Source organism: Hyperoodon ampullatus, assembly GCF_949752795.1.
Source record: "Hyperoodon ampullatus genome assembly, chromosome: 16".
Classification (NCBI taxonomy): Eukaryota; Metazoa; Chordata; class Mammalia; order Artiodactyla; family Ziphiidae; genus Hyperoodon; species Hyperoodon ampullatus.
In genome coordinates, this window is record NC_136929.1 from 4232564 (window position 1) to 4258914 (window position 26351).

The 26351-nt window shown below is 41.9% G+C and overlaps 1 protein-coding gene across 1 annotated transcript in view; it reads right to left on the reverse strand.

Moving 5' to 3' along the window:
• Nucleotides 1-26351, reverse strand: part of MYO16 (myosin XVI) — a gene marked incomplete at both ends in the record, with an annotated part of 485888 nt that overhangs the window by 220716 nt on the left and 238821 nt on the right. Inside the window, one exon of the mRNA XM_079722050.1 lies at nucleotides 23263-23410. Within this exon, the coding sequence (XP_079578176.1) occupies nucleotides 23263-23410 (148 nt within the window). The remainder of the gene's footprint in view (nucleotides 1-23262; nucleotides 23411-26351) is intronic.

Consider the following 26351-nt stretch of genomic DNA (forward strand, 5'->3'; position numbering starts at 1 on the left):
CTTCTAATAACTTTAGTGTTTATATTTCAGGTATTAAACACTTCAAAGAGTTAACCCTAAATCTTAAATTTTATGAAGATAAAAGCTTCTAAAATTAAGAAGATTCAAATCAGTAGCTATTCACTTCTTATTTGTTAGAAGACATACAACTTAAAATTGGGGGTGGGGCAAGAATTAAATTACACAAATTAACTAATAAAAGTTAAAAGCTGCAGTTGTCATTATTTTTAAAAATAAGAGGGATCATGGCCGATTTCCCTGATGTGATGAATTTCAGAAAGTTTTATTTGTTAATGAGGTAGGATGGCCTCTTTCTCACTTTCTTTCTTTCTTTCTTTTTTCAGCTTCTCTCCCAGAATGATGTTCCTGTCCTAAGCACTGTGGTAACAGAGGAGAAAGAAGTCCAAAGCAGGCACAGCACAAAGAAGAAAACATCTAGTAGTATGTTTTATCTCTTCTGTGCTTTGTTTTTATTCCTCTGGCTTCGAACCTTAATCAGCTGATTTTGCTAACAGCTCTAAATTTCCTTCTCACTTCCCACTGATCTCCCTTTTCAGATAAGAAATCTATTCCTGCTGAAATTGAAAATCTTCCAGTAAATGGAATCAATCACACGTATCAGCCAAAGAGAAACCAAGATCCATTTGGAAAGGTCAGATACAGTAGGACATTTAAAGGGTTGATGATACTACATTAAACAATTGTACTGCATCTATATGATGATCTAGATCAGGAAATTGCTCTAAGGTTTAATGATATGTTACTATTTTGCATTTCAGCAACCACTGTATATTACGATGTGACCCCAGTAAATAATATTCTTGTAGTTAAAGCAGAAAGTTAAAGGCAACATTTTATCAACCATAATTGAATTTGCCCAGCGTCTGATGCTAAAAATACAGTGTTTATGTTTGGACAGCGGGTACTTATAAAAATGTTTTGATACTTTTCCTTTTGGGGGGCCACAATATTCATTTCTTTCATTGGATGAGCATTCTTATCACCACAGCAAATAAGCTGAGTTTCGTTCATGCATCCATTTCTTCACTGTACCTTCAGATGTTTACTTTAATACGAGTCACACTTTCTTACTGGGGCCACAGGCCTGAATAAAGCAGGTTTCCTACACCCTCGTTCCTCACTAATAGAGAAGGTTTCAAACAAAAATGTAGATGATCAAAATTGCTGTGTTAGAGATAACCGTGTTGCTGTAGGTCTAGGCTCCTTTGGTGACTCAGAGAAGATTTACAAAGACAGACTGGAACAAGTTAGATGCTCGTGAGGGACAGAGCCCACGTTTTTGCTATTGTCCCCTGCTAAGTTAAGATAGTAAGGCTTTAGCCAAGTAAATGAAAATACTGAGTGTGTACATGTGTCAAGGACCGGGATGACTGGGAATCAAAGATGGAAGAAACCGAGTTTATGTCCAGGGACATTACACAGTCAGCAGGGGAGACAGAAGCACACAGATAAAACTGTAGCAATGTAGCGATACATTACATCATACAGAACACTAACATATAGAAGAGCAATGATTACTTACTAAGTCTGGAAGGCAAACCGATATTTGAAGAGGTGAACATTGTGGGGTTTTGAATCCTGAAATGCTCCTGCATGTTTCAGTCCACCATCGGCTTGATCAGAAACACTCAACGAGCCTTTCAATTAATAACGTAGTCAAATGCTGACAATTCTGTAAATGCACTTACTCTCTCAGCATATTGTCGAAGAGGATTTATAATCTCGGGGATTCTTCAAACATTAAAAAAAATCCCTTGTCTAAGGGAAGTGGACTTAGAAGTAATGCGGATACTTAGAGGAAATGTGCTTGTAACAGTAATTTTATTATGCAAGACAAATAGTCAAAAATAGAGTTACTATTTGAAACAATAAGAGAGGATTTAAAAAACCAACCCCTAATCAAAGAAGAGGTAAAACAAAGCACTTTTCATGAAATGCAGACCTGTTGGCCTCGCTGGTATTCTTTGGAAGCTAGGAATTGATTATACTACAAACTCAAAACACGGTCTATTTATGCCAATTAGACCACAAAATAGATCATTCTATGTATGCATAATTAAACTGACTTCTAGATATTAAGGCAAGTTCAAAGTTAATTACACAAAATTAATTTGATTTGAGACAAGGAGGAAGATGTGTTTGTGGTACCCAAAGCAATAAAACAGGATATGCTAATTTCGAATTAATTTGAACTTTCATTGCCACAGTGAGCTTTCCATAGCAATGCCTACAAGAAAGGGCATTTCTCTCAATTGAATCAATGTTTGGGGAACGGTGTTTAAGAAAATAAAAGGGCAAATGCATATGCTTGTCCGTTTTCTGGCTACTTCATGCATCTTTGCAGTTTACTCTTTCCAAGGTGATCCTCTCACATGGGGTAGATTCCTTCTCTCCAGATGCTTTCCAAAGACGGAGGGGGCAGGGGCTCACTGTCTGTCCATCTTCAGGTTCTGTCTCCTGCCATTGACCTCCGAGGACCTCTCCATTCTGGCTGCTTCTTAGTTGAATTGGGTTCAGTCCTGCAGATTCCACCAGAACCATTCCTGCATCAGGCACCAGCGGCCAGTCCTCCGGGGAAGCTGTGTGTGTGCTGAGCATCTCCAGCCGCGGCTTCTACCGAGGACCCAGGACAGTCCCCATCACAGACAACCGGGAGGGGTCTTGAGTTTAGCAGAACATACAGCAAGTAATCCTTCTTGTGAAAAATAAGTAAAAACGGTCTTCTGTGAAACCTAGATCAAAATAGTTGAGTTTTATTTCATTCTTAAAGGATTCACTGTGGAGAACACCTCGACGTGATAGCAGATTTATATCCGATAGACCTCATTCACTTTAATACTTCAATCACGTGTGTCCTCTGCTGTTTTGAGTGTTCAGGGTCTCTTTTTATTATTAATGCATTTTGCAAAGGTTATCAGCAAGCAGCAAATTCATGGTGAGAGTTTACAGATAAAACACGTGGGTGATTTTACCAAGCTAATGCATTTGGGTTTTTTGTTTGTTTGTCTGTTTGTTTTTGTGATACTCGGGCCTCTCACTGTCGTGGCCTCTCCCGTTGCGGAGCACAGTCTCCGGACGCGCAGGCTCAGCGGCCATGGCTCACAGGCCCAACCGCTCCATGGCATGTGGGATCCTCCCGGACCGGGGCATGAACCCGTGTCCCCTGCATCGGCAGGCGGACTCTCAACCACTGCGCCACCAGGGAAGCCCAAGCTAATGCATTTGGTGTAAGAGATGACTGAGAAATAAGATGAGTCGTCACTGCATGATGTTCTGTTTACCATGAATTACTTAAACAGGTGAGAGAGTGCAGTATCCCAAGGGCAAGCTGTTCTATACCTAGACACCACAAACACACACGTCATATTATACATGACCCAACCGGATGTCAACAATAGCATGGCATCACCATGTATCATGCCTTCTGTTGATATTGATGTTTTGAGTACTTTATTTCCTATAAAAGTGTTAGATGAATCTGTCTAAAAGCTAAAGCTCTGGACTAGCTAGCTCTAACAATACTCCCAAAATAAGTACAGAAGTGTCTAGGATTTGTCAAAATATTTAGCTATAATCAAATTTAGCAATATCCATTTCCTGGGTGAATGTAAAGATGCTTCCAATCACACACACACACCTCGACATGATCTATTCTACATATATAGATAGCTCACATATCTTAAAATAACCTATAACCACTGTTCACTCTGGATCTATAGTGAAGAAAAAGAGTCTCTTCATTTCTCCAAAAACAGAAATATATCACTAGGGAAGTGCACTTCTGGGACCGTGTGGACCAGGTAAACTGCACACATGAGAGTAAAGGAGCAGTCCCTGGGTTGCCCAGAGGCAACCATGACTTGAAACTTAGGGTTTACAGGAACTTTGGTTTATTCTATTAACCAAGGGGCTAAGGTCCACACAGGAAGGAGAGCATGGTTTTGGCCCTAGAAAGTACATAAAGCCAGCCAGACAATCAAAAGGCTTATGGAAGAGATACCTGCCCCACAGACAAAGACAGGCAACTCATTGGGGAAACTCATTGGGGTGGATTCTGGGAGGCAAAAGTTATAACCACAGACAGCCCTTTCTTGATTTTAGAGGTTTAAACTCAGACTACATGTGTGTCCTTAGGACATTTTAACTAAAGAATTAGCATAAAAATGGTCCCAGGTGGGTAACACTCCCTGAGCATCTGACCAAAGCGAGAGAAACTCTCTAGAGGGTAACCCTTGACTCAGGCCACGCAGGACTCTCCCAGCCTGGCCACCAAGGGGCAGCAGCTCACACCCCAAAGGACAAACACCAGGAGAAATAACGTTCCCTGAGCACCTGTCATCAGATGTAATAGACAGCAATAGTAGAAGCCCGAGAGCTCCAGATAATACAATGACTGGTTACAGACAGTATAACAAATATGTTTAAAACAAATTAAAGAACTGAAAATATAATAGGAGAAGAGAACAAGAAACCGTATTTAAGAAAAATCAGATTTGATTTGAAAGAACAAAGTAGAACTCTTAGAAATGGGAAAAAAAGTCACTGAAATTAAAATGCAAAGTATAAATTGAACATCAAATTAATAGCTGCTCCAAAAAGAGAAATAAACTATGAGAAAGCACTGCAGAAATTACCCAGAATGAAGCATAGAGAGATACAGAGATAGAAAATATGAAAGAAGTTAGAGGAGGAGAGAGATAATGAGAAGGAACAGCATGTATCTAACAGGAATTCCAGAGAGAAAAGGGAACATTCACAGAGATGATGGCCAAGAATATTTCATACTTGGTAAAATACATGCCTCTGATTATTTGCAAATCGAAGTCTCAAGCAGAATAAACAAAACAAAATTTACATCTAGAATCACTGCTATAACATTAGAAATCTATACACACACGTGCACACACACACTCATAACAACGTTTATTTATACATCCATTTAATCTCACACCTATTCTGTGCCAATGATGTTGCCTGGATCTAGAGGCATTAAGTTGACTAAGTCATGGTCTCAAGTCTTAGAACATTTGCTTCTTAGGGAAAAACAGCGATGTAAGCACACAATATGTAACCATGATGAGGTCCACAGTAGAGATAAGCACAGAACGTGGAGAGACTACCTGTGACCACGAAGGACAAAGGAAGGAGTCAGGAAAGTGCCAAAGGACAGAGGTACTTGAGATGAATTTTTAGAATGAGAGTGTTTTCCAGGTGGAGGAGGAGAGCCCAGGCAGAAGGAAGAGTGTCAAGGCTTTCATTCATCCACTCATTTACCCACTCATTCATTGATTCATCCACTCATTCATTCATTCACTCATTTACCCACTCATCCATTGATTCATCCACTCACTCATTCATTCACTCATTTACCCACTCATTCATTGATTCAGCCACTCATTCATTGATTCATCTACTCAGTCATTGTTTCATCCACTCATTCATTCACTCATTAATTCACTCATCCATTGATTCATTCACTCATTCACCCACTCATTCACTTCCTCATTCCTTCATTCATCCACTGAACACGTTTGACCAGATTCTTGCTGCAGGAGGACAGAACGCTTGATGGGAACGGGGAGGAGATTAGCGTGGCCAGGAACAGATGGAGACATGCATAAATAATTCTTAGGCAGACTAGGATGCTTGAGAGAAATGGTTTCAGAATTTTTTTCCATCATGAAAACTTTGAATATGAATCTTAAGGGATTCCAATATATAAAACAGGTAAAACAGAGATGCTCAGGTAAAAGAGGAGGTGTGTATTTAAGTGTGCGTGGGTGTAAGTGTGTGTGTGTGTTCACAGTTGCAGCCCTATGACTCCAAAGTCCCTGTTCTCATGACTGCATTTTATGAGTGAATGTCTCTATTAGGTCATTCTTATTCACAGAGATTTTATACTTTAGCAGCATTCTTTTAAAAGGACTACTTCTGCTCATCTATTTTATCTAAGTGGTTATGGTTGGTACATATGTGATCTTTTTATTTTTGCATATGTTTGTTTTGTAACTCAAAACACTACTGAAATATATTATTAGAGAAAATACTCTGCCATTGATTTACTGGATTTTCTAGGTGAGCTTTCATTTTACTTATAATGGTAATTTTGTCTTACCCTTGATAATATTTATTCCTCTTAATTTTCTTCTCTGATCACAATGATTACAACTTTAGGATCAATGCTAAAAAGAATCTGGATTTATTTCACAACTAAATATGATGTCTACCTAGGCCTTGAGATAAATAATTTTTTTTCATGTGAAAGACTCCTTTTATTTCTAATTTAAAAAAAGATTTGGGAGTTGAATGTTATTGTCTTTTGGCACCTACTGAAATGGTCAATTGATTTTTCTCTTTTTACTTATTGATGTGATGTATAGTACTAATAATTAAATTTCTTAATATTGATCATTGAGTAGCTTCTAATGGATTGCTAGATTCTATTTGCTAATATTTTATTTATGCCTGTATATCTACAAGTCAGATAATTTCTATTTGTTTCTTTAATCGGTAGTTCTTTTGATATGTTGATAGCATAGATATTCTGGATTTAAATATCTTTTTAAAATTTTGACACTGATAAAAGCTTTAAAAGTGGAACATACAGATAGCCAATGGATCATTCTTCAATGATGTGAAAATAGCAACACTGTGATGTATTTACTTCAAATCTTTGTTTTTTACCAATAAATTTCACAAAGTTAACATCCCCATCTGTCCATTTCACTCTTCCTTCCTTATCAGAGGAAATCAGTATGATCAATTTTGTGTCTATCTTTTCAGTCTATTTTTTTTTTAAATTAAATTATAGGGGTTTCCCTGGTGGCACAGTGGTTGAGAGTCCGCCTGCCAGTGCAGAGGACATGGGTTTGTGCCCTGGTCTGGGGAGGATCCCACGTGCCATGGAGTGGCTGGGTCTGTGAGCCATGGCCGCTGGGCCTGCGTGTCCAGAGCCTGTGCTCCGCAACGGGAGAGGCCACAGTGGTGAGAGGCCCGCGTACCACAAAAAAAATAATAATATAAATTAATTAATTAATTAATTAATTAAATTATACATGTATGTATCTATAAAATATGTAATATTATTGTATTTAAAATTATATAAATATTATTTACATGTATCATTCAGTAAATTGCTTTAACTCAACTTTAGATTTATAAGATCTATTCTTACAGACAGTTTATGTTCATTTATTTACATTATTTTAAAATACTCTACCATGACCACTGCCTGATTAATTTATTCATTTCCTCAGATACCATCATTTCTTTTCTTTTCTACTTGTGTATTTGCATCTTTGAAAAGTGTGCCAGTGAAGACCCATGTCGATGTTTTTTATGCACACATGTGGGTTTCCCTATGCAGAGTTTCTCCACCTCGGGGCTGCTGAGCTCTGGGGTCTGATGACTCCCTGCTGTGTGGCCATCCTGGGGAAGGCGGGGCCATTCTGCAGCTCCCTCTGCCTCTGCTCACGAGGTGCCAGTAACACCCCCTCCCCAGGCTGTCACAGCCAAAGATGTGTCCAGATATTGCCAAGAGCGGCCTGTGGAGTAACACCCACCTGCCTTTGTATGTTATACACGTGTCCAACTTGACCAAACACTGTTCTTCGAAGTGGCTGTACTAACCTAAACTCTCATCCGGAGTGTATCAGAATGCCTCACCCTTTGTATTATCTGATTTTTCCTTCTGTTGCAAATATTTTCATTGTGAAATGGTACCTAATTATTCTTTCAGTTTCCATTTCCTTGATTACTTGTGAGAATGTGCATCTTTTCATGTGAGTATTGGAACTCTGGGCTTCTCTTCTGCATAATCTGCCTTCTGAAAAAGGAACAAAGAATTTTCTTCAGTCGCTAATTTCTGCAATGGTTTAAACAATTTTTTGTTCTCTGAAGGTTTGAAGGAACTCACTTAGGAACTTCCTGGGCGTGGCTTCTTTCTGGGATGGAAACCAGCTAGATTCCTTCTATGGTTCTCATCTCATTGGATTTTTCATTTCTTTTAGAGTCAACGTCAAAGGATTCTTATTTATTTAGTGTCACTCCCTCCATGGTTATACCCTTTATTTCTATTACCAATGATCAACATTTAGTTTTCTAGTGACCTTTTGTTTGTTTGCTTTTACTTCCGTATTTTGTTTCTAATTTTATTACACTGTAGACAGACTATAAACCCTGTACAATTTTTGAATTTGGGAATTTATTAAACTTTACTTTATGGCCTAAGATGTGCTCAATTTTTTAATAAGTATACTATAAATGCCTGAAATATAGTGTTTCCATGAAAAGCACAGACTTTGGTATAAGCTTTTATTTGCTTACCTGATACATCTCTGCTCATTATTTTACTTTAGGTCATCTCAGTTCAAAAGTACAGCTTCAGGCTCTATGGATTTTCATTTTACAGAACTGCTGTTTGTGTGGTCCCTCACATAACCTATGTAAGCTGTCCACATACACTCCTTTTACCTAACAAACTATACTCCATTCTCCCTTTCAATTGTTCATATGTTCAGTTCTTTACATGTATCATGCCATTCTTTTCTTATATGTTAACATCTATGCAACATGATTTTCTAGATGAGTGCCACATTGCTGCTCAAATATAAAGCATGAGAAATTAGGTATATCCGTAATCATATTATTACATATAATTATATGTAATATTTTGTGTAAGATTTATCTAGAACGTGATGATATACAGTGTAATCTCACATAATTGTTAACAACAATTACCTTAACGCATTTACTGATGGGAGGTGTGAGGACGTGTCTGGCACTTGGATGGGCCATCCTGCCCATCATCCCACCCTTCCTCGCCTCCAGGCTGGTCCCCTGCTCTCCTCACATCTTTCCCTGAAGGCCTCAGGAATCCATCCTAGCTTCCTCTCTTGTTCAAGCTTCTCCCACCCCTCTTTCCTGGACATCCTCCCTGGAAGGCTAGGGAGAGGAGGAAACTCAAAAGGCGAGCACAGGCAGTGTCGCCTTCAACCTTGGGCTGAGCAGAGATGGGCTAGGGGATTCCTAACACAAGAGAAAGTTCTAGAAATCTCACCGCAGGGCTTCCTGGGCAATGCCTGGCACTCTACTGAAGATGTGCCTGGTGGAAAGGCCAGTGGCAGTCAGAGACAGCTCAGCGTGGAGTGCAGTCGGACTCTGGGTCTGAAGGTCATCCTGGCTTCGGACTTTCCAGAGTTCAGGTCCCTCTGAGTTTTGTTGATTTCCTTATTGCTGAGAAGGCAGGACAGGCCGCCTTGTGGGGTGAGAACTCAGGTAGCTTTGAATTTCCATGATGTGCTCAACCCTTTCCTGCCCTGGCACCAGGGAAATATTAAGTCCATTTGTTTCATTTGATTCCACAAAGCAGAATATTTGCCCTGCCCGGTGTGACCTCATCTACAAGGAAAATTTTTGAAATTTCAAAAGTCTTGTAAAGTATAGATACATTTCCAGATCAGAAGGCCCTATCTGTGAATCCATTTCACAAGCTGGACTTTTATTTAGGCGTCATCAGGGACCTCTGGACGGCCGGCACCTGCAGAGCCCTGATTCACCCAAGACTATGGATCTCCTTAGGGCACATTTGAATCCCGGGGACGAGTCTCAATGCCCAGGACATGCCCCAGGCCAATAACATCAGAATCTCCAGGAAGGGTCGAGCACAGGTAGGTTCGACATTCCCCAAGGGATGCAGGAAATCACTCATTGAGGAAGATCAGTCTCACTGTTGTGTAGAGGGCATAAGAGAAAGAGATGCTCAAGTACAAATACGATGCATCATTTGCTACTTCCTCACGTAGGAAAATCACTGGTATTTGGGCAAGACACTCATTTTCTCTAAGTGTCCTTGGGTTCTGTTATTTCTGCATCTGGGACCTTCTCTATCTGGGGAACGCCTGCTCCTCCAATCACTAGGGCATCATGCTGTCCAGATGTGTTTCTTGGCTGAGGTCCACAGCTGAATCTCATTGGTTATATCACAGGCTAAAGTCCACCTACATCTGGTTGTGGTTCTTTTTCACAGGAGGACCCTGGAAATTCAGTCACAGGTTACCTTACATCTTGGTATTCTTAGCCTCCAACACAGTGCCTGTAACCTGGACAGAGCTACAATCTGAAATAAATTATTTCTCTAATATATTTTTTCTTCCAGTTTTCTCAATAAAACTATAATTGACATACAACACTGTATAAATTTAAGGTGTACAGTACAGTTATCTGATTTACATACATCATAAGTGATTATCACCATAAGTGGAGTGAACCTCCATCACGTCAACTAAAAAATTAAACAAATAGAAAAAAATGTTTTCTTGTGATGAGAGCTCTTAGGATTTACCCTCTGAACTTTATACATAAAAACAGCAGTGTGAATTATACACATCCTGATGTACATTAGATCCCTAGCTCTTATTCATCTTTTAAGTGGAAGGTTGTACCTTTTGACCACCTTCATCTAATTCCCCTTCCCCCAAACCCTCACCTCTGTAAACATATATCTGATCCCTTTTTCTTTGAGTTTGTTTGCTTGTTTGTTTTTGAAGTATAACTGACCTTCAACACTATGTTAGTTCCCGTTACACACCACAGTGATTCGAGATTTCTATACATTTCAAACTGATCACCATGAGAAGTGTAGCTGTGATCTGTCACCATACAAAGATGTTACATAGTCATTGACTATAATCCCCACGTTGCACATTTCGTACCGTGACACATTTATTTTGCAGCTAGAAGCTTGTACCTCTTAATCTCCCTCACCCATGTCTAAATGTTTTTGGCACCAGCAATTCAAAAGGTGTCCTGATTATGAATTGGATACAGTCCAGAACATCTGTCAATGTGAAGGGCGGGTTCTTTAGGTGAGGAAAGAGCCTGTCTGGGATAAGCCCACCTGGGAGCCTTCATCTGTGGTCTTGCTCCTATTTCTCTCCAGAAACCGCACTAGAAAACACCAGTCCTGTTTCTCTTCTTGTGGCCCTTGGTCTCTAGGTGCTTGCTCTGTGCTGCTCTCTCATCTCCACGGACATTTAGACTCAGCCGGCACCTTTGCTTCTCTTTCTAGTGGCACTGTGTCCACCTCTCCGTCCTCAGCCCCCGCCTCTCTCTCTCCCCTCAGCCCGGCCACGAGGCCTCCGCAGCTGCTCCAGGAGACGTGTGTCTCCCGGCAGAGCCTGGGCTGGAGGCCCTGTGGGTGAAGCCAATAGACTGCAGTCCATTCTGTCCTCCAGGGAAAAACGCTAGGAGGTCTTAAGGGGTGTGGGCAGGACGGAAGCTGACTGCTGCTTCCGAAAGAGAGCGGGGCAGGGATGGTAACGGCACCAGTCGGCGTTGGGAAGACTTGAAGATTGTCAGGTGAGAAAGGACGACAGCCAAGCCCAGGGCGGCAGCAGGAACACGGGGAAAGGAGGGACAGCCAACAGGGCCGCTGGTGAGACTGGAGGAAGCCACGATGGGGGGTCAATCCCACCCACTCACAGCTCCTTCGATTCAACTTACGTGCTACAAACCCTCAGGACACCTTGCACATCTTAGCAGGGGCACCCAGCGGGGCGGATGGACGAGCCAGCATCCTGTCCAAGTGAACTTTTCTCTCTATAAACACAGAGACTACTGGGTATATTTAAACACACGTTTTGACTCTATGGCCCTAAACTGATGGTGAAGACAGCAGAAACCCTTTGCTTCCTCCAAGATTCTCTAAGGAAATTTCCTGCAGTTGAAAGAGTTCAAACTGCAGAAGAGACAGCCGTGTCAGAACAGATACAAAGTCTGAAAATAAACACCCTCAGGCTGAGTGCTGGAAAGCCCCAGGTTACGGTAAATAATAACCCACATGAGGAAAGCCATGACATCGTTTTGAAAACCTTCTTTATCTTGAGCGCGAGCAATAATTTGGGGGATAAGACATTCTCAGTGACCTTAGTTAAACAGATACTTTCATATGTGCCACAGTTAACAAGGACTGACTTAGAGCCTATTGTGTGCCAAGAGCAATTCCAGCCCCTTTGAACTGGTCAGTGACTCAGACGAACATCCACACCCTCATGGAGTGTAAATTCCCGTGGGGGACAGACGAGGCACGGAGGGTACCCTGAACGAGTACATCCTGGCGTGGGTTAAGGTGCTGAGTTCTACGGAGGGAAGTGCGCAGGGCATGAAGACGGCCTGGGGGTGTCGGGCTCGCTGGGAAGGGGGGATGGGAGCCAAGGTGGAGTCTGGAGGAAGAGCGTTCTGGGAGGAGGGGCCAGCGAGAGCAAAGCTGGGTGGGAAGGTACTCAAAGCAGGATATGGAAGCCACGGTGTGGCCAGGCGGGGAGCCACGGGGAGACCAGGGAGGTCAGTGCCTAGGGACCAGATCATAGAGACTCGGAGGCCGTTGATGGCTCCCTACCCTCCGGGGAATGAAGAAAAACTTCAGGGCTGGCGGAGGAGGGCTTCAAAGAATCCTTCTGGCTATTGCCTTGAGGACTGGTCGCTGACGGGGACCAGGGACACCTGTGCCGTCAGCCAGAGGAGACACGCGGGTGACCCCTGGGGTGGCGGCAGTGGAGAGTGGGAAGTGGGACCAGCTGATGGGTCGCCTGTGGTTGTGAGAAGAAGGCCGGCATTGCCAGTGGAGGATGGAGCAGGTTTTGGGGGGTGGGGATGGCTGGGCTGACCAGGAGCTCAGACGGGACACGTCCAGTTGGAGATTTCCATTAGATGTCCATGTACCCAGGGGGGCAAATATAACTTCATATCAGAATCTGATTTATGTATTAGCGCCAGCATGCAAATGTTTTAATATGCTAATTCCTCTTAAGCCAACCAAGGCCATAAACTGGTGGTGGAGGATGGGAGAAGGGCTTTGCTTCCTCTGAGATTCTGGGATGAAGCTGCACGTAGCTGAGAGCTCAGTGATGAGACAGCCCACTGTCCGAACAGACACAGCAAACAGCTTCACACCCGGGTTCGGAGATCAGAGTAAACAGTTGCTGGGTGGGGAAGGTCTGGCTCAGGGGTAATTCGTGTAACCATAAAATCTGATTATTTATTTATTTATTTATTTATTTTTGCGGTACGCGGGCCTCTCACTGCCGTGGCCTCTCCCGCTGCGGAGCACAGGCTCCGGACGCGCAGGCTCAGCGGCCATGGCTCACGGGCCCAGCCGCTCCGCGGCATGTGGGATCTTCCCAGACCGGGGCACGAACCCGTGTCCCCTGCATCGGCAGGCGGGCTCTCAACCACTGCGCCACCAGGGAAGCCCATAAAATCTGATTTTAATTAATGATGAGGTTAACACAAAGTCCTGGGGTGGCAGAAACCTTCAAACAGCAAGAAGCAAAGCACCCCAAACTGCTTGGCTTGAATTCTGAGAATTCTGAATCTGCCCGAAAGAGCAGGCCCAGAGACTGCAGAAGGTGAGGAAAGGCTGCAGACAGAGGCCCGAGAAGCCTGGGTCTTGGGGGAAGGGAGAGTGGGCGTGGTGCTGGTGGACGGGTGGACTGGGGCAGGCGGGGCGGGGCCAGACAGGCCAGAGGTCCAGTTTCTCTTTCCCTCTCCATCCTCACTGGGAATGAGACCCCACAGCCCTCAGCAGTCGCCCCATCAGCAGTCAGCAGCCCCCTTCCTGTGCAGTGATCCCACCCGAGTTGGACACCCTTAGACACTCATTTAGCTGCCCTGTCTTCACTTTATCACCAGTCCTGTATCTCTTCATTCTTCTCTGTGTCTGAATTCGCCCCAGTCTGAACCACATTTAACTGCATCCTTTGGTCAGCTAGCATCCTCCCAGCGGACTACCGGGTACCCGGACCAGAGGAGCAGCTGTGATCTGTGCCCTCGGGGGCCCCAGCCTCCCATCAGGTGTCAGAGAGCCTTTCTCCGGGTACCGTGATCTTTTGTGGCTCCTTTTCAAACATCGCTGCAAAATCTTTCATCTGTTATCGAGAAATCAGGGTTTGAGAGGCAGAAATGTGAGGTGTTTAAGAGAGACTCCTATGCTCCTAGGATGGGACTTTGGGTGATTCACTCAACCTTGTGTCAGGCTGGGCTGTGGATAAAGTGAGATGATAAAATCAAGTTCTTAGCACAAGCAAATGTTGGTTATTTGATTTTAATTATTCCTCCCACATGCTTTCAGATTCCCCTGTGGAGTTACAAGAATAAAGAGCCTTAGCTTCAAAATGCTGCTTCTTATCACGGCCTGGAATGTAATCTTAGATTTGTGTGCACACACATAAACACACACCTTTTACCGTAGGATTCTACATAAATATCCACATCATGTTATCAGTTTCAGAACCCACCCTGTAATATGCACAATGCACATCTGGTTTGAACTAACCGAATCCACTTGAGGAGACAGATTATTGGTAACAAATCATGCATTCCAAAATCTTACTGAGGTCATCATCATCTCTGATTAAATAAGTGCAGGGTTTTGGACTTAAAGAAAATCTCTATTTTTTTTTTTTTTTCTACTTCTAGCTGGTACAGAAAGGCAAAGCATTTGAAGCATCTGAATTGATTTTCTGCCGCCGGGAAAATGTGAACAGGAAGTTCGCCAGGAGTGCTCAGGTTCTGCCTAGGGTTGCACTTTCCCTGGTATCTGAGTAACAGTAACGAGGTGCTCTCTGCCGGGGAAGCCCGGCCGTGGGGCTGATGGGAGACCCTCTGATTTCTCAGCCCATCAGCACCCGCTGCGGCCGTGTTCCCCCCCACCCCCATCCCCCTTCCCATACCTACTCTCAGCCACCCTCACCTCTTCAAAAGGGCTGTGCTGATTTTCATCAAAAGATCCAATGACATTTCGATAACTGACACAAGTAATTCATCACACTGACCACAGACTCAGAGCCTGACTCACACAGCAGAAGTTGGGGAAGGTCCCTGGGCCCAGTTGCATGGGGGCAGAGACACAGGCTTGGAAGAAGCCTTCCCCAGACCCAGCGCTTCTACAAGAACTCAAGTTCTGACACTAGCTCGTCATCTTTTTCAAAATAATTATCCCTTCAGCTGTCCCCACGTGACTCTGATGGGAAAGAGCCTCCTATAATAATATCAACAATATTGCTGTTCCTTGTATGCCACTTTCTAGGACCTTCTTGAGGCAGCCTGTGCAGTCCTCACTCACAGCAGTGCTCCGAGGTCAGCCCCTTGTCACGGAGGAGCAAAGGGAAGCAGAGAGAGGTTGCCCGATTTTCCCAAATTACCCAGCCGGCAAGAGGCTGGTTTAAACTGTGTCCTTGGGACTTCCCTGGTGGCACAGTGGTTAAGAATCCGCCTGCCAAGGCAGGGGACACAGGTTCGAGCCCTGGCCCAGGAAGATCCCACATGCTGCGGAGCAACTGAGCCCATGTGTCACAACTACTGAGCCCACATGCCACAACTACTGAAGCCCGCAGGCCTAGAGCCCGTGCTCCGCAATAAGAGAAGCCACGGCAATGAGGAGTCTGCACACTGCAACGAAAAGTATCCCCTGCTCACCGCAACTAGAGAAAGCCCGCGTGCAGCAACGAAGACCCAATGCAGCCAAAAATAAATACATTGAAACTGTGTCCTTTCAGCTAAGTGCACTGCTCTTAGCAGTTTATACATATTTGTCACAGAATATTGATGACATGCAAAAGACAGTCACCCCATACAGAGGACAAGTCCCCCTAAACGTCAGCAGGTGCGGGAATTGACTTCACAGGCTGCGCAGGTGACTCTTTGCTAACAGCTACTCGTGTTTATCGATTCAGTGATGTGGTTGTATCGATAAGATGAAGGACAGTGTCTTATCTGCCATGTGCCCTGTCAATGCCATCCTTTCTGTGAACTGCAAAGGAAACTGGGGAGCTCATGGGGAAGTGTGCGCGTGGACAGCGCCGATGAGCAAGATTTTTGTGGCACGTCTCAGAAAAACGGGGAATGGTCATTGAGCCAGTAAGGGGACAAGGATAGGCTGGAGCAGACGTGGGCTGGGACGCTGAGTGACCGTCACCTGGGCTCTGAGCTTGAGTCACTCAGCAGGCCTGTCGCAAGGAGATGGTCGCCCCACTCCTGACCCAGAGGAAGGCCCCGTGAGCACAGCAACGTGGGGCTCCTGAGTGAAAGGGGCAGGAGAGCCTGGCTGGTGGGCTGGTGGAGAAGGACCACCACCGACTGCATCCGCCGGGCAGATGTGGGCGGACGGAACTGGAGACGCGTCAGAGCCGAGCGCGGGGTGCTGTCTGCTACAGTCACAGGGTTTGGAAAGGAGACAAATTCACACACACAGAACTGGGAACAAGTCTCTCCAAAATGGCAGTGGAGTCACCAGACAAGCACTTGGGGAGACTGTGGTCTCCTCTACAAGCTTCTGCATCCTGCGAAAGCCACCCCCCCATTTACACGTGGATTATTCTGTACACCTTGCCTGTTTAGCATCTCGATACAGTTCCTCATAAATTAGAATACAATACAGTCATTTCTAAGAGGAAATAATTTTAAAGGGAGAGAGACAGAGAGAGACAAAGAGAGACTGAGAAGGAGGGAGGAAGGTCACAGGAGCAGATGTGAAGGTCATTTTCAGTGAGTGCTTGCCTTGCGGTCCTGAGGTGGGATGAGTCTTCCTTTAGGTGAGAAACAATTACTGCCATGTTTTCAGACCTATGCAAGCTACACTACGCAAGCCACAACTGCCCTCATCCTAAACCCTGGGGAAAAAATATGTTCTTTATTCATGTGTGTGTATGTGTGTGTGTGTGTGTATTTATTTATTTGTATACATGTGTAAATATATATATACTAAAAATTAGATTTTTGGACTTTTGAAAGTTTATTTTCTTCAATCAGCAAACAACTAAGTTTTCACTTGACTGATACCCACCTCCACTCCTATAGGCTGAGCAACTACAGAGAGAACCTCAAAGAACATGTTAACAACCCCTTCCCCTAAATTCCTTGAGGCCTGGTCAGCTCTGCTGCCTTGCAACAAGGCCAGGAGACTTCACGTGATATGAGAGAAAAACAATATTTATTAAAGACTTTGGAGCTAGGAAGTTTATAGTTAAATTGGAATTTATCAAATGTTGATCTGCCCTGAGTGTGAGGGGTGGGATTGAAGAGACACACAGATGAGAAGCTGTGCAAATGAGACACAGGCCCGGCCTGTGCTGGGCGCCAAGGTGGCGTCTTTGAGAAAGACAGCCTTGCTTTCCGTCCAGGGTTCCTGAGATGTGGAAGGTTAGGGCTGCCTGTGTTGGATTCCCCCCCCACCCCGTGTTAGAAACACAAGCCAAGTAAAACAGACGTGTGTGTGAGAGATACGGAGAGACAGACACAGAGACAGAGAGACACACAGAGAGAGACAGAGAGACAGAGACAGACAGAGAGACACAGAGAGACACAGAGAGAAAGGGAGAGACTGAGACTGAGACACAGAGAGACACAGAGGCAGAGAGACACACAGAGAGAGAGAGAGAAAGGGAGAGATAGAGACTGAGACACAGAGAGACACAGAGACAGAGAGACACACAGAGAGAGACAGAGAGACAGAGACAGAGATTGAGACACAGAGAGACAGAGACACACAGAGAGACACAGAGAGACACAGAGAGAGAGAGAGAGAGAGAGAGAGACTGAGACACAGAGAGACACAGAGACAGAGAGACACAGAGGCAGCACTCGAGGTCCTCGGTCTAGTTATCCTACCCAAGCATAACTTCTTTTTTTCCAGTTATGTGACCCTCTGAGTCCCTCTCCTTTTTTCTTTTTTTTTTTTTGTTCTTAAGTGTGTGAGAGTTGGGCATCTGACACTAGGAATCAAGCAATTCTGATGAAGAGAAAACTGGAAGCCAAATATACCTGGGTTTGGAACCAGGCTCTTTCACTGACTACATTTAGCAGCTAAGTGGCCTTGAGGAAGGCGACGTGCTAAGGAGCACGTATCTGTGCTTCATATTTATTACGAACACAACTGAGGCTACCGCAGCTCCTCTTCACTCCTCCGTAGGGTTCTGAGGACAAGCTAGAGGCCGGGGCAGTGCCTGCCTTTGGCGTCCTCCTTCGGCTACCCCCTCCACTGCTGGGTGGACATAATTCATGAATGGAAGGAAGTTAGAAAGCCATGGGCCCTGACTTCTTCCTGCTGGCTTTTCACAGGTGAAATGTACCTGCTCATTGGCAGGGGTGATCCAACCCTCTTTATATTTTCAATGTAACCTTCAGCTAGCGTAATGAATGCACTTCAAAATGTTTCTTATGTTACTGGATAAAGAAATGACCCAGAATTGCTTTGTATAGTAGTTAGAGGGAACAGACCCTAGCACGTCCTAAGTTAGTTTTGCTGAACCGACTGTAAATAAAAACACACATACAGACTGACCTTGTGCTTTCCCTCTCATTTTCTTTCAAATCTCTTTGATGCAAAGGTGCAAAGGCAGCTGGTGTTATTTATAGGCAACGTTGCTGCAGAGACAATACAGGGTTATGGCCAAGAGTCAAACTTGGCCCCTGGTTGGTCTCTCCATCCTCATGTCCTGGGCCATCCAATGAGAATGCAGTCCTGCACCTTCTGCTTAATTACCGGCGAGGTTTCACCGGGACAAGTGAGAACTAGGAGAGGGACAGACCTATAGTAAGTGCTCCCTAAGTTGCATATATTACGATTGTGATTATCATTTAGATAATAATTAATAATAGGAGCAGTTAGAAATAGATTACAGATTGACATATATACACTAATATGTATAAAATAGATAAATAATAAGAACCTGCTGTTAAAAAAATTAAATTAAATTAAAAACAAACAAACAAACAAAAACAACATCTAGCCACAAGTCTCATAACTACTGTAAATCTAAAGCAGCGAGATCGTAAATGACATTTGGAGATATCTATAACTACCGTAGTATGAAATGAAAATATCTGTGATTTCTATACTCAATATTATGTAATAACTTGTAAGGGAAAAGAATGTGAAAATATATATATACATGTATAACCGAATCACTGTGCTGTATACCTGAAACCTACATGATATTGTAAATCAACTATATTTCAATAAAAATTTTTTTAAAAGAGAAAAAATATATAATACCTCCTGTCTCAAATCTTTGTCTTGGGAGCACCTTCAAGTTTGCATGCCTAAAATGTGTACTGACTAAATCTTTTATTATATCACAAGATCATCCTCAAAGAATACTTAAGTGTACCCTTACCTTTTTAAAAATTATGTGTCTTTCTCAACTTAAGTTCAATACACGTAATAAAGCCTTAGCAAAAACTGAACATTCGTTGAGAGTTCACTGCTGCAGCATCTACTGCGACAGGTGTACCCTGGCAGCACTTACAAGTTCAAGTACTCAGTGAGTCAGAGTTTCCTTTCACTAACACACAAGGTTAGAAACAGGTCGTGCACTGAGTCAAACATCGCTTGCTCTCAGCTTATAATTCAAAATCTGACCTTTGCTGAGAATGTTCTTATGTAGCACCACAATCGTTTCCATCATTAATCAACATGAAGGGAGATTAGGAATAATTTCTTTGTATTTCAGAGCCCAACTGTTCTGGGACTACACCCATAAAAGCTGTTTAAAGTAGGTTGAAGATAAGCAATTAATGACTATTTCTAACTTTCATTAAATCTCAATTCCCAGAAACATAAATGACATTTATTGCCCAGATGTAATGTTAGTATTACTTAAATTTTTTTGAGATAAAACTTGAAAAACAAACAGCCAGGAAAAAGAAAAAGTAAATCATAGGAAGAACCATAAATAAAAAAGAAACCTTTAATGATGGATTTTTTTTTTTTTTGCTCCTGTCTAACTTTGTGGAGAGTGTGCCATCTAGTGGCAATTCTCAACCAATGCACTCTTACTGCCACTGCTCAAAATGTTGAGACCTATAGACATTTTTCTTGTTAAGACCTATAGACATTTTTCTTGTTGCCGTTGTTTAAACAATCTGTCCAGGAAGATTTTATGCAAAGTGTTATAAATATTTTTTTCGTTCAGTTAAGCTGTAGGAGCTGATGTCTATATCTGTACCATTTCTATTCCATAAGCAAGAGTGCTATCTGCTTGCTCTAGATACTGTTCCAATTTTACAAACAAGGAAGTATTTTTAGGTGCATTTAACACTGAAATAAACCTCCATAAATTTTCATGTGAGACTCTGAAAACTTTTAGTTCCAAAAACAGAGTCAAAGTTAAAAAAATAACAAAACACTTTTGTAGCTTTAATTACAGTAGCGTTAGTTACAACAATACTTTCTTCTCTCTGGAGATCTAATCATCTAAGGACACGTGATAAACATTGGATATGCCTTCAGCTCACAATTTCTGCTCCATGCCTATTTTATATTTCATGTGGGTAATGAATTGGTAGTAATAAAGAAAAGATGTATTTGAAGGAGGCAGGCTTGCAAAATTTTGTAACGTTTGCTTTAAGACTCAACATACTTCATCAAAATTTCAAGGCAAGCTATATTATGGAATAAGGAAAGGAATATTCAGATGGTAATATAGGTGCTGATTTGTTCTATTTAATAGATGTATCAACATCTTTTAAATAAAATCAGATAAGTAGGTGTGATGATAATAATAATTGTTTATATATAAGCAATGTTATATATTTATTTATATATTGTTTATGTTTATACAGATTTATTTATATATTGTTTATGTTTATATTTTTATATGCATAGTGATCTACTTTACCTATGAACTCAGACGGATCATCAATTTGTGAAAGGTTAGAAGGTTAACAAGTTCAACTTTATACTACTGATTGTAAACCAGCCAAACAATTTCCAAAATTGTGGTACCTAATACGTGTAATTACTAAGCAAAGATGATACCCCAATGCAAATTCAAATATCATACAAATATGAGCTCCTCAAGCCTGACCAGCACTGTAAAAGTGAGAAAACCCACGAATACTGTAACCGTTAGAAGATCCATATAACACAAATCACAAAAATATTGGGATGTACAATGCATTATAACTTGCAAAACAGCTTGTCTTATTATGAAAGAATATTTTGTCTGTGGAATTCTCATTGTACAAATGTTCCAATGGATATGGTTTATGAATCCGGAGTGGCGGTGTACATTTTTATTGAGGAATGCTGTTTTGTTCCCATTAGATATTTATAATTCATTTTAATAAAATAACTTCTTTGTTCAAGGGGCTTGAATTATTCATGATTTTTCTGAGTTCTTTCCTGTCGGAGCTTCTCACAAAGCAACCCCTGACGTTTGACTTTCTAAATAGCCTAAGTGATTCCAAACCCTCTTTTGCAAAGAGAAACGGATGTTGGAATGGAGGTCAATAAAGAAATGCTTGTTTTCTCCCACATGCTCTCACACTTCAAAAGAGGGGGCCAAGCCACGGACCAAGAAGTTGAATTGTCTCTCTGAATGCTGGATTAGATTGTTGCCTTTTGTTCTTCAGTGGCTCCACGTCTGCAATGCCAAGCACACGCATGTACATGCACGTGGGCACACGCATGTACATGCACGTGGGCACACGCATGTACATGCACGCACACACATGCATGGACGCACCGAAGCCAATGGTCTGCTATCAGCTTTGAGCTTTTTCTAATAAGAAAGATCAGGAACACAAAACCTCAAGACTTTTATTCCTCACAGGCTGCCCTGAACACCTACCCCATGGTCCCCAATCTGAGGCTTTTCCTCCCATTAGAGATGTGTGATGTAGAAAAACAAAACATGAATTCCAAGTAATGGGGTTTTTCTCAATACTGCTGTTGTATAATATATTCACTTCGGTATAGACCTCTTTATGGTTCTGGGTTTGATTTTCTCCTTCATGAAATGAAGGGATTTGATTTAAAAAAACATTTCTAATGCTCTGGTAGCTTAGAATTTCTATTTTTAAGTCACTTTCATCTGGGCAATCATGCTTTGATATCGGTGTTTTCTTCTTCTGAACTTCTGTTGTTTTGGGGGGACGGTAAATCTCCAAATAGTCTCTTACTTTGAATAAAAAACAATTTTGATAAGGCCTTCTTACTTCACGTCTTCTGTTTGACATGATAAAGTGTATCTATACTGCTGGATGTAATATTTTCAAAGAAACTGAATGAGAGCTGTTAATCATGTAACAGTGACTTCGAATACGGCCAACTCATTCCCCTCCCCCGGTCCCACGCCCCACATCATTCACCCCCCGCCAACCCAGACAATGGCGACCACAGACCCTTCTCCGACAGGTCTAGGGGTTCCACTCCATTAAGACCCCATCACCCCTGGAAAATCCCCCGTTTCTCAGCTTGCACCTGACATCCCCACCTACTTGTCCAATCAGCTCTCCACCTTCAACTCTCAAACAACATGATTGGTCCTCAGGCCATGCTCCTCCTCCCCAAGCATCCTTTATTTTCTCCCACAAAAGTTCTCACAAAACCATGACCACTCACCCCATTCTTCTCGAATCCAATAACAAACAGCCAGGAAACAATAAATCAGGTGTCAATAGATATCTGAAGTAAATCCACGTCTCTTTCAGAGTCCAGCTCCTCCCTGCTTTGCTAGGAATTCACCGTTGTGTTTGGACCCGCACACCCAGCTCCCTCTCCCTCCTACCTCTCACCCACTTCTCCTCTGAATGGGGTTTACTTTCCTCATTGGCTCGCTCCCATCCTATCCAAATCTGGACCAGTCCATGTGGGAAGACACACCGGATCAGGCAGTCGGCGGAAATGCACACATTGCAAAGACACCCCTCAGCTCACTGTCTTAAGACTCCTCCCCTCCGCGGTCCTCCTGTGACCAAGGCATCCTCCTCTTAACAAACACTTTCCTCCTCCATTGCAGAAAATCAGCCCCCAGTTTACGGGCATTGGTCATCTTAAGCCATTATGTAACTTCATCTGTTACTAATGAATCATAATTGCTCAAATATTATGTCCCATTATTTCAAAAGACTACTGAAAATTAGGAATGCATAGCTAATGTTATATCCAAAATACAGCAAAGGGATATAAAAGTTTATATGTGCGCTAATTTTTTATTCTGATCTGAAAACTAGGAAAATAGAAACATAAGTTAATACACATACACAAAAAGTCACCTAAACACTCAATAAACGGTACGAACCCTGTTATACAGATAGTTCTAATCTAATAGTATATCCAATTATTCTCCTAAAAGAAGTCACCATTTCTTCTCTGAAAAATAAGAAGAAAATTTAAGACCGCTAAAAGGCAACCACAATTTGAAGGCATAACTACTAGACTGAAAATGCGTAATCACTTACCGATGGGCAGATAAATTGTTAAGGTGGAGTCCATACTTTTCTTCAGCAGATAACCCATCCATCAACAAGGAGAAGATGAGAAAATTGCTCTGGCCAAGAGGTTGTGAAACAAGTCTGGATTTCTCTAGCATATATGTATAAATTCTGGCTGGTTAAGAAAAGAAAATGAATTCTGTCAAATGGCATTATTAGTTTCATTTCCATAAATTTACACATATTAATTAGAAGAAATAATAATGGAGCTTCTTTTCAAGCACAGACCTTTTAAAAACAAAATAATAGACTTTACTTTTAGAGAAATTTGTTAAGTCCAGAAAAATTAAGCAGAAAGTACTGAGAGTTCCAACATACCCTCTCTCTCCCCACCCCCAACACGCTGTTTACCCTATTATTAACATCTTGCACTAGAGTGGTACATATGTTAAAATGAATGAGCCAATATTGATACACTATTATTAACTAAAGTCCGTAGTTTACATTGGCATTCGCTCTTTGTGTTGTACAGTTCTATGGGATTTGAAAAATTTGCATGTCATGCGTGCACCATTACAGTATCATACAGAATAGTCTGCCCTAAAAATCAGTGATGCACCTACTCACCCCTCCCTCTCCCCCAACCCCTGGTAACCAATGATCTCTTTACTGTCTCTATAGTTTTGCCTTTTCCTTAAAGTCATATAGTTGGAATCACACAGTGTGTGCCCCTTTCAGATTGGCTTCTTTCACTTAATAATATGTATTTAAAGTTGCTTTTTGGTCTTTTCATGGCTTTATAGCTCATTTTTTATTAGTGAATAATATTCCATTGCATGAATATACTATAGTTTGTTTATCCATTCAGCTATTAAAAACATCTTGGTTGCTTCTAGTTTTTGCAATTATGAATAAAGCTGCTATAAACATTTATGTCTACATTACGTGAAGATGTGGTTTTCAACTCAGTTGAGTAAATGTCAAGGCATGTGATTCCCAGATCATATGGTAAGACTATGATCAGCTTTGTAAGAAACTGCCAAACTGTCTTCCAAACTGGCCGTACCATTTTGCATTCCCATAAGCAATAAATCAGAGCTCCTATTGCTCCAGATCCTCGCCAGTACTTGGTGTTGTTGGTGTTTTGGATTTTAGTCATTTTAACAGGTGTGCAGTGGTATTTCAGCCTTGTTTTAATTTGCATTTCCTAGATATAACATATAACGTGGAACATCTTCTCATATGCTTATTTCCATTTGTCTGTCTTCTTTGGTGAGATGTCCGTGCAGATATTTTGCCCATTTTTAAAACTGAGTTGTTTTCTTACTGTTGAATATTGAGTTCTCCATATATTTTAGACAACAATTTTTTATCAAATATGTCTTTTGCAAATATTTTCTCCCAGCCTATGGCTCCTCATTTCATTCTCTTAACAGTGTCTTTCACAGAACAGAAATTTTGAATTTTAATGAAGTTTAGATTATCAATTATTCCTTTCATGGATTGTGCTTTTAGTGTTGTATCTGAAAAGTTATTGTCGGGCTTCCCTGGTGGTGCAGTGGTTAAGAATCCGCCTGCCAATGCAGGGGACAGGGGTTTGAGCCCTGGTCCAGAAAGATCCCACATGCCACGGAGCAACTAAGCCCGTGAGCCACAACTACTGAGCCCGCGAGCCACAATTACTGAAGCCCGCGTGCCTAGAGCCCGTGCTCTGCAGCAAGAGAAGTCACCGCAGTGAGAAGCCCGTGAACCACAACAAAGAGTAGCCCCTGCTCACCCCAACTAGAGAAAGCCCACGCATAGCAATGAAGACCCAACGCAGCCAAGAATAAAATAAATAAATGTAGTTAAAAAATAAAAAAGTCATTGCCAAACCCACAGTCACGTAAAATTTCTCCTCTATTCTCTTTTTAAAGTTTTATAGTTTTGTTTTTACATTTAGATTTATGATCTATCTGAGCTATTTTTCATGATAGCTTTGTGCCTACATTCGTGTTTTTTTTTGCCTGTGGATGTTCTGTTTTTCCAGTATAATTAATTGAAAAGACTATCCTTTCTCTATTGAATGGCCTTTGCTCCTTTGTCAATGATTAGTTGACTATGTTTATGTGGGTCTATTTCTGTGCTCTCTATTTGTGTTGCATTGATCTATTTGTCTATTTTTTCATCAGTGCTACACTGTCTTGATTACTGTAGCTTTACAGTAAGTCTTAAAGTTGGGTAGGGCCAGTCCTCCAATTCTGTCCTTCTTTTTCAGTGTTGTGCTGGCTATTCTGGATCTTTTAACTCTCCATACAAACTTTCTGTCAATATCCACAAAGTAACTCAGGGATTTTTATTGGAATTGTACTGAATCTATAGATCAAATTGGGAAGAACGGACATCTTAACAATACTGAGTCTTCGTAGCCTTCCTATCCATTGAACATTGAGTGTCTCACCATTTAGATCTTCTTTGTTTTCTTTCATCAACGTTTTGTAGTTTGCCTTATGAAGATCATGTGCATATGTTGCTAAATTTATACTTAAGTATTTTTGTTTTGGTGCTAATGGAAATGGTGCTGTGTTTTTAATTTCAAATTCCAGTTGTTCATTAATGATATATAGGAAAGCGATTGACTTTTGTATATTAACCTTATGCCCTGAAACTTTGCTACAATCACTAATTAGTTCCAGGAGTTTTTGTTTTTGTTGTTGTTGATGATGATTCTTTTGGATTTCTAAAATCAAATCAACAAAGACAGCTTGATTTCTTCCTTCCCAATATGTGCACCTCCTTTTTATTTTTTTCTTATTACATTAGCTAGGATTTCCAGTATGATGTTGAAAGAGAGTGGTGAGAGGGGACATTCTTACCTTGTTCCTGACCCAACGTATACTTTTGTGCACAAATATAATCTGAAACAAGACATATCCTTGCCTATAACAAAGCCACCAAAATAAGTATTAGAATTTTCTTGATTAATGTCTCAAAATTTGCAGGTACATATTGCTTGGGTATATATCAGTGACATTGATTTTAAATGCTCTGCTGTAGACATTAGCAAATATTACTGTCAAACAGCTCAGAAGGTTTTTACAGCTGCACTATTAAGGACAAGAGATACAGGCAATGGT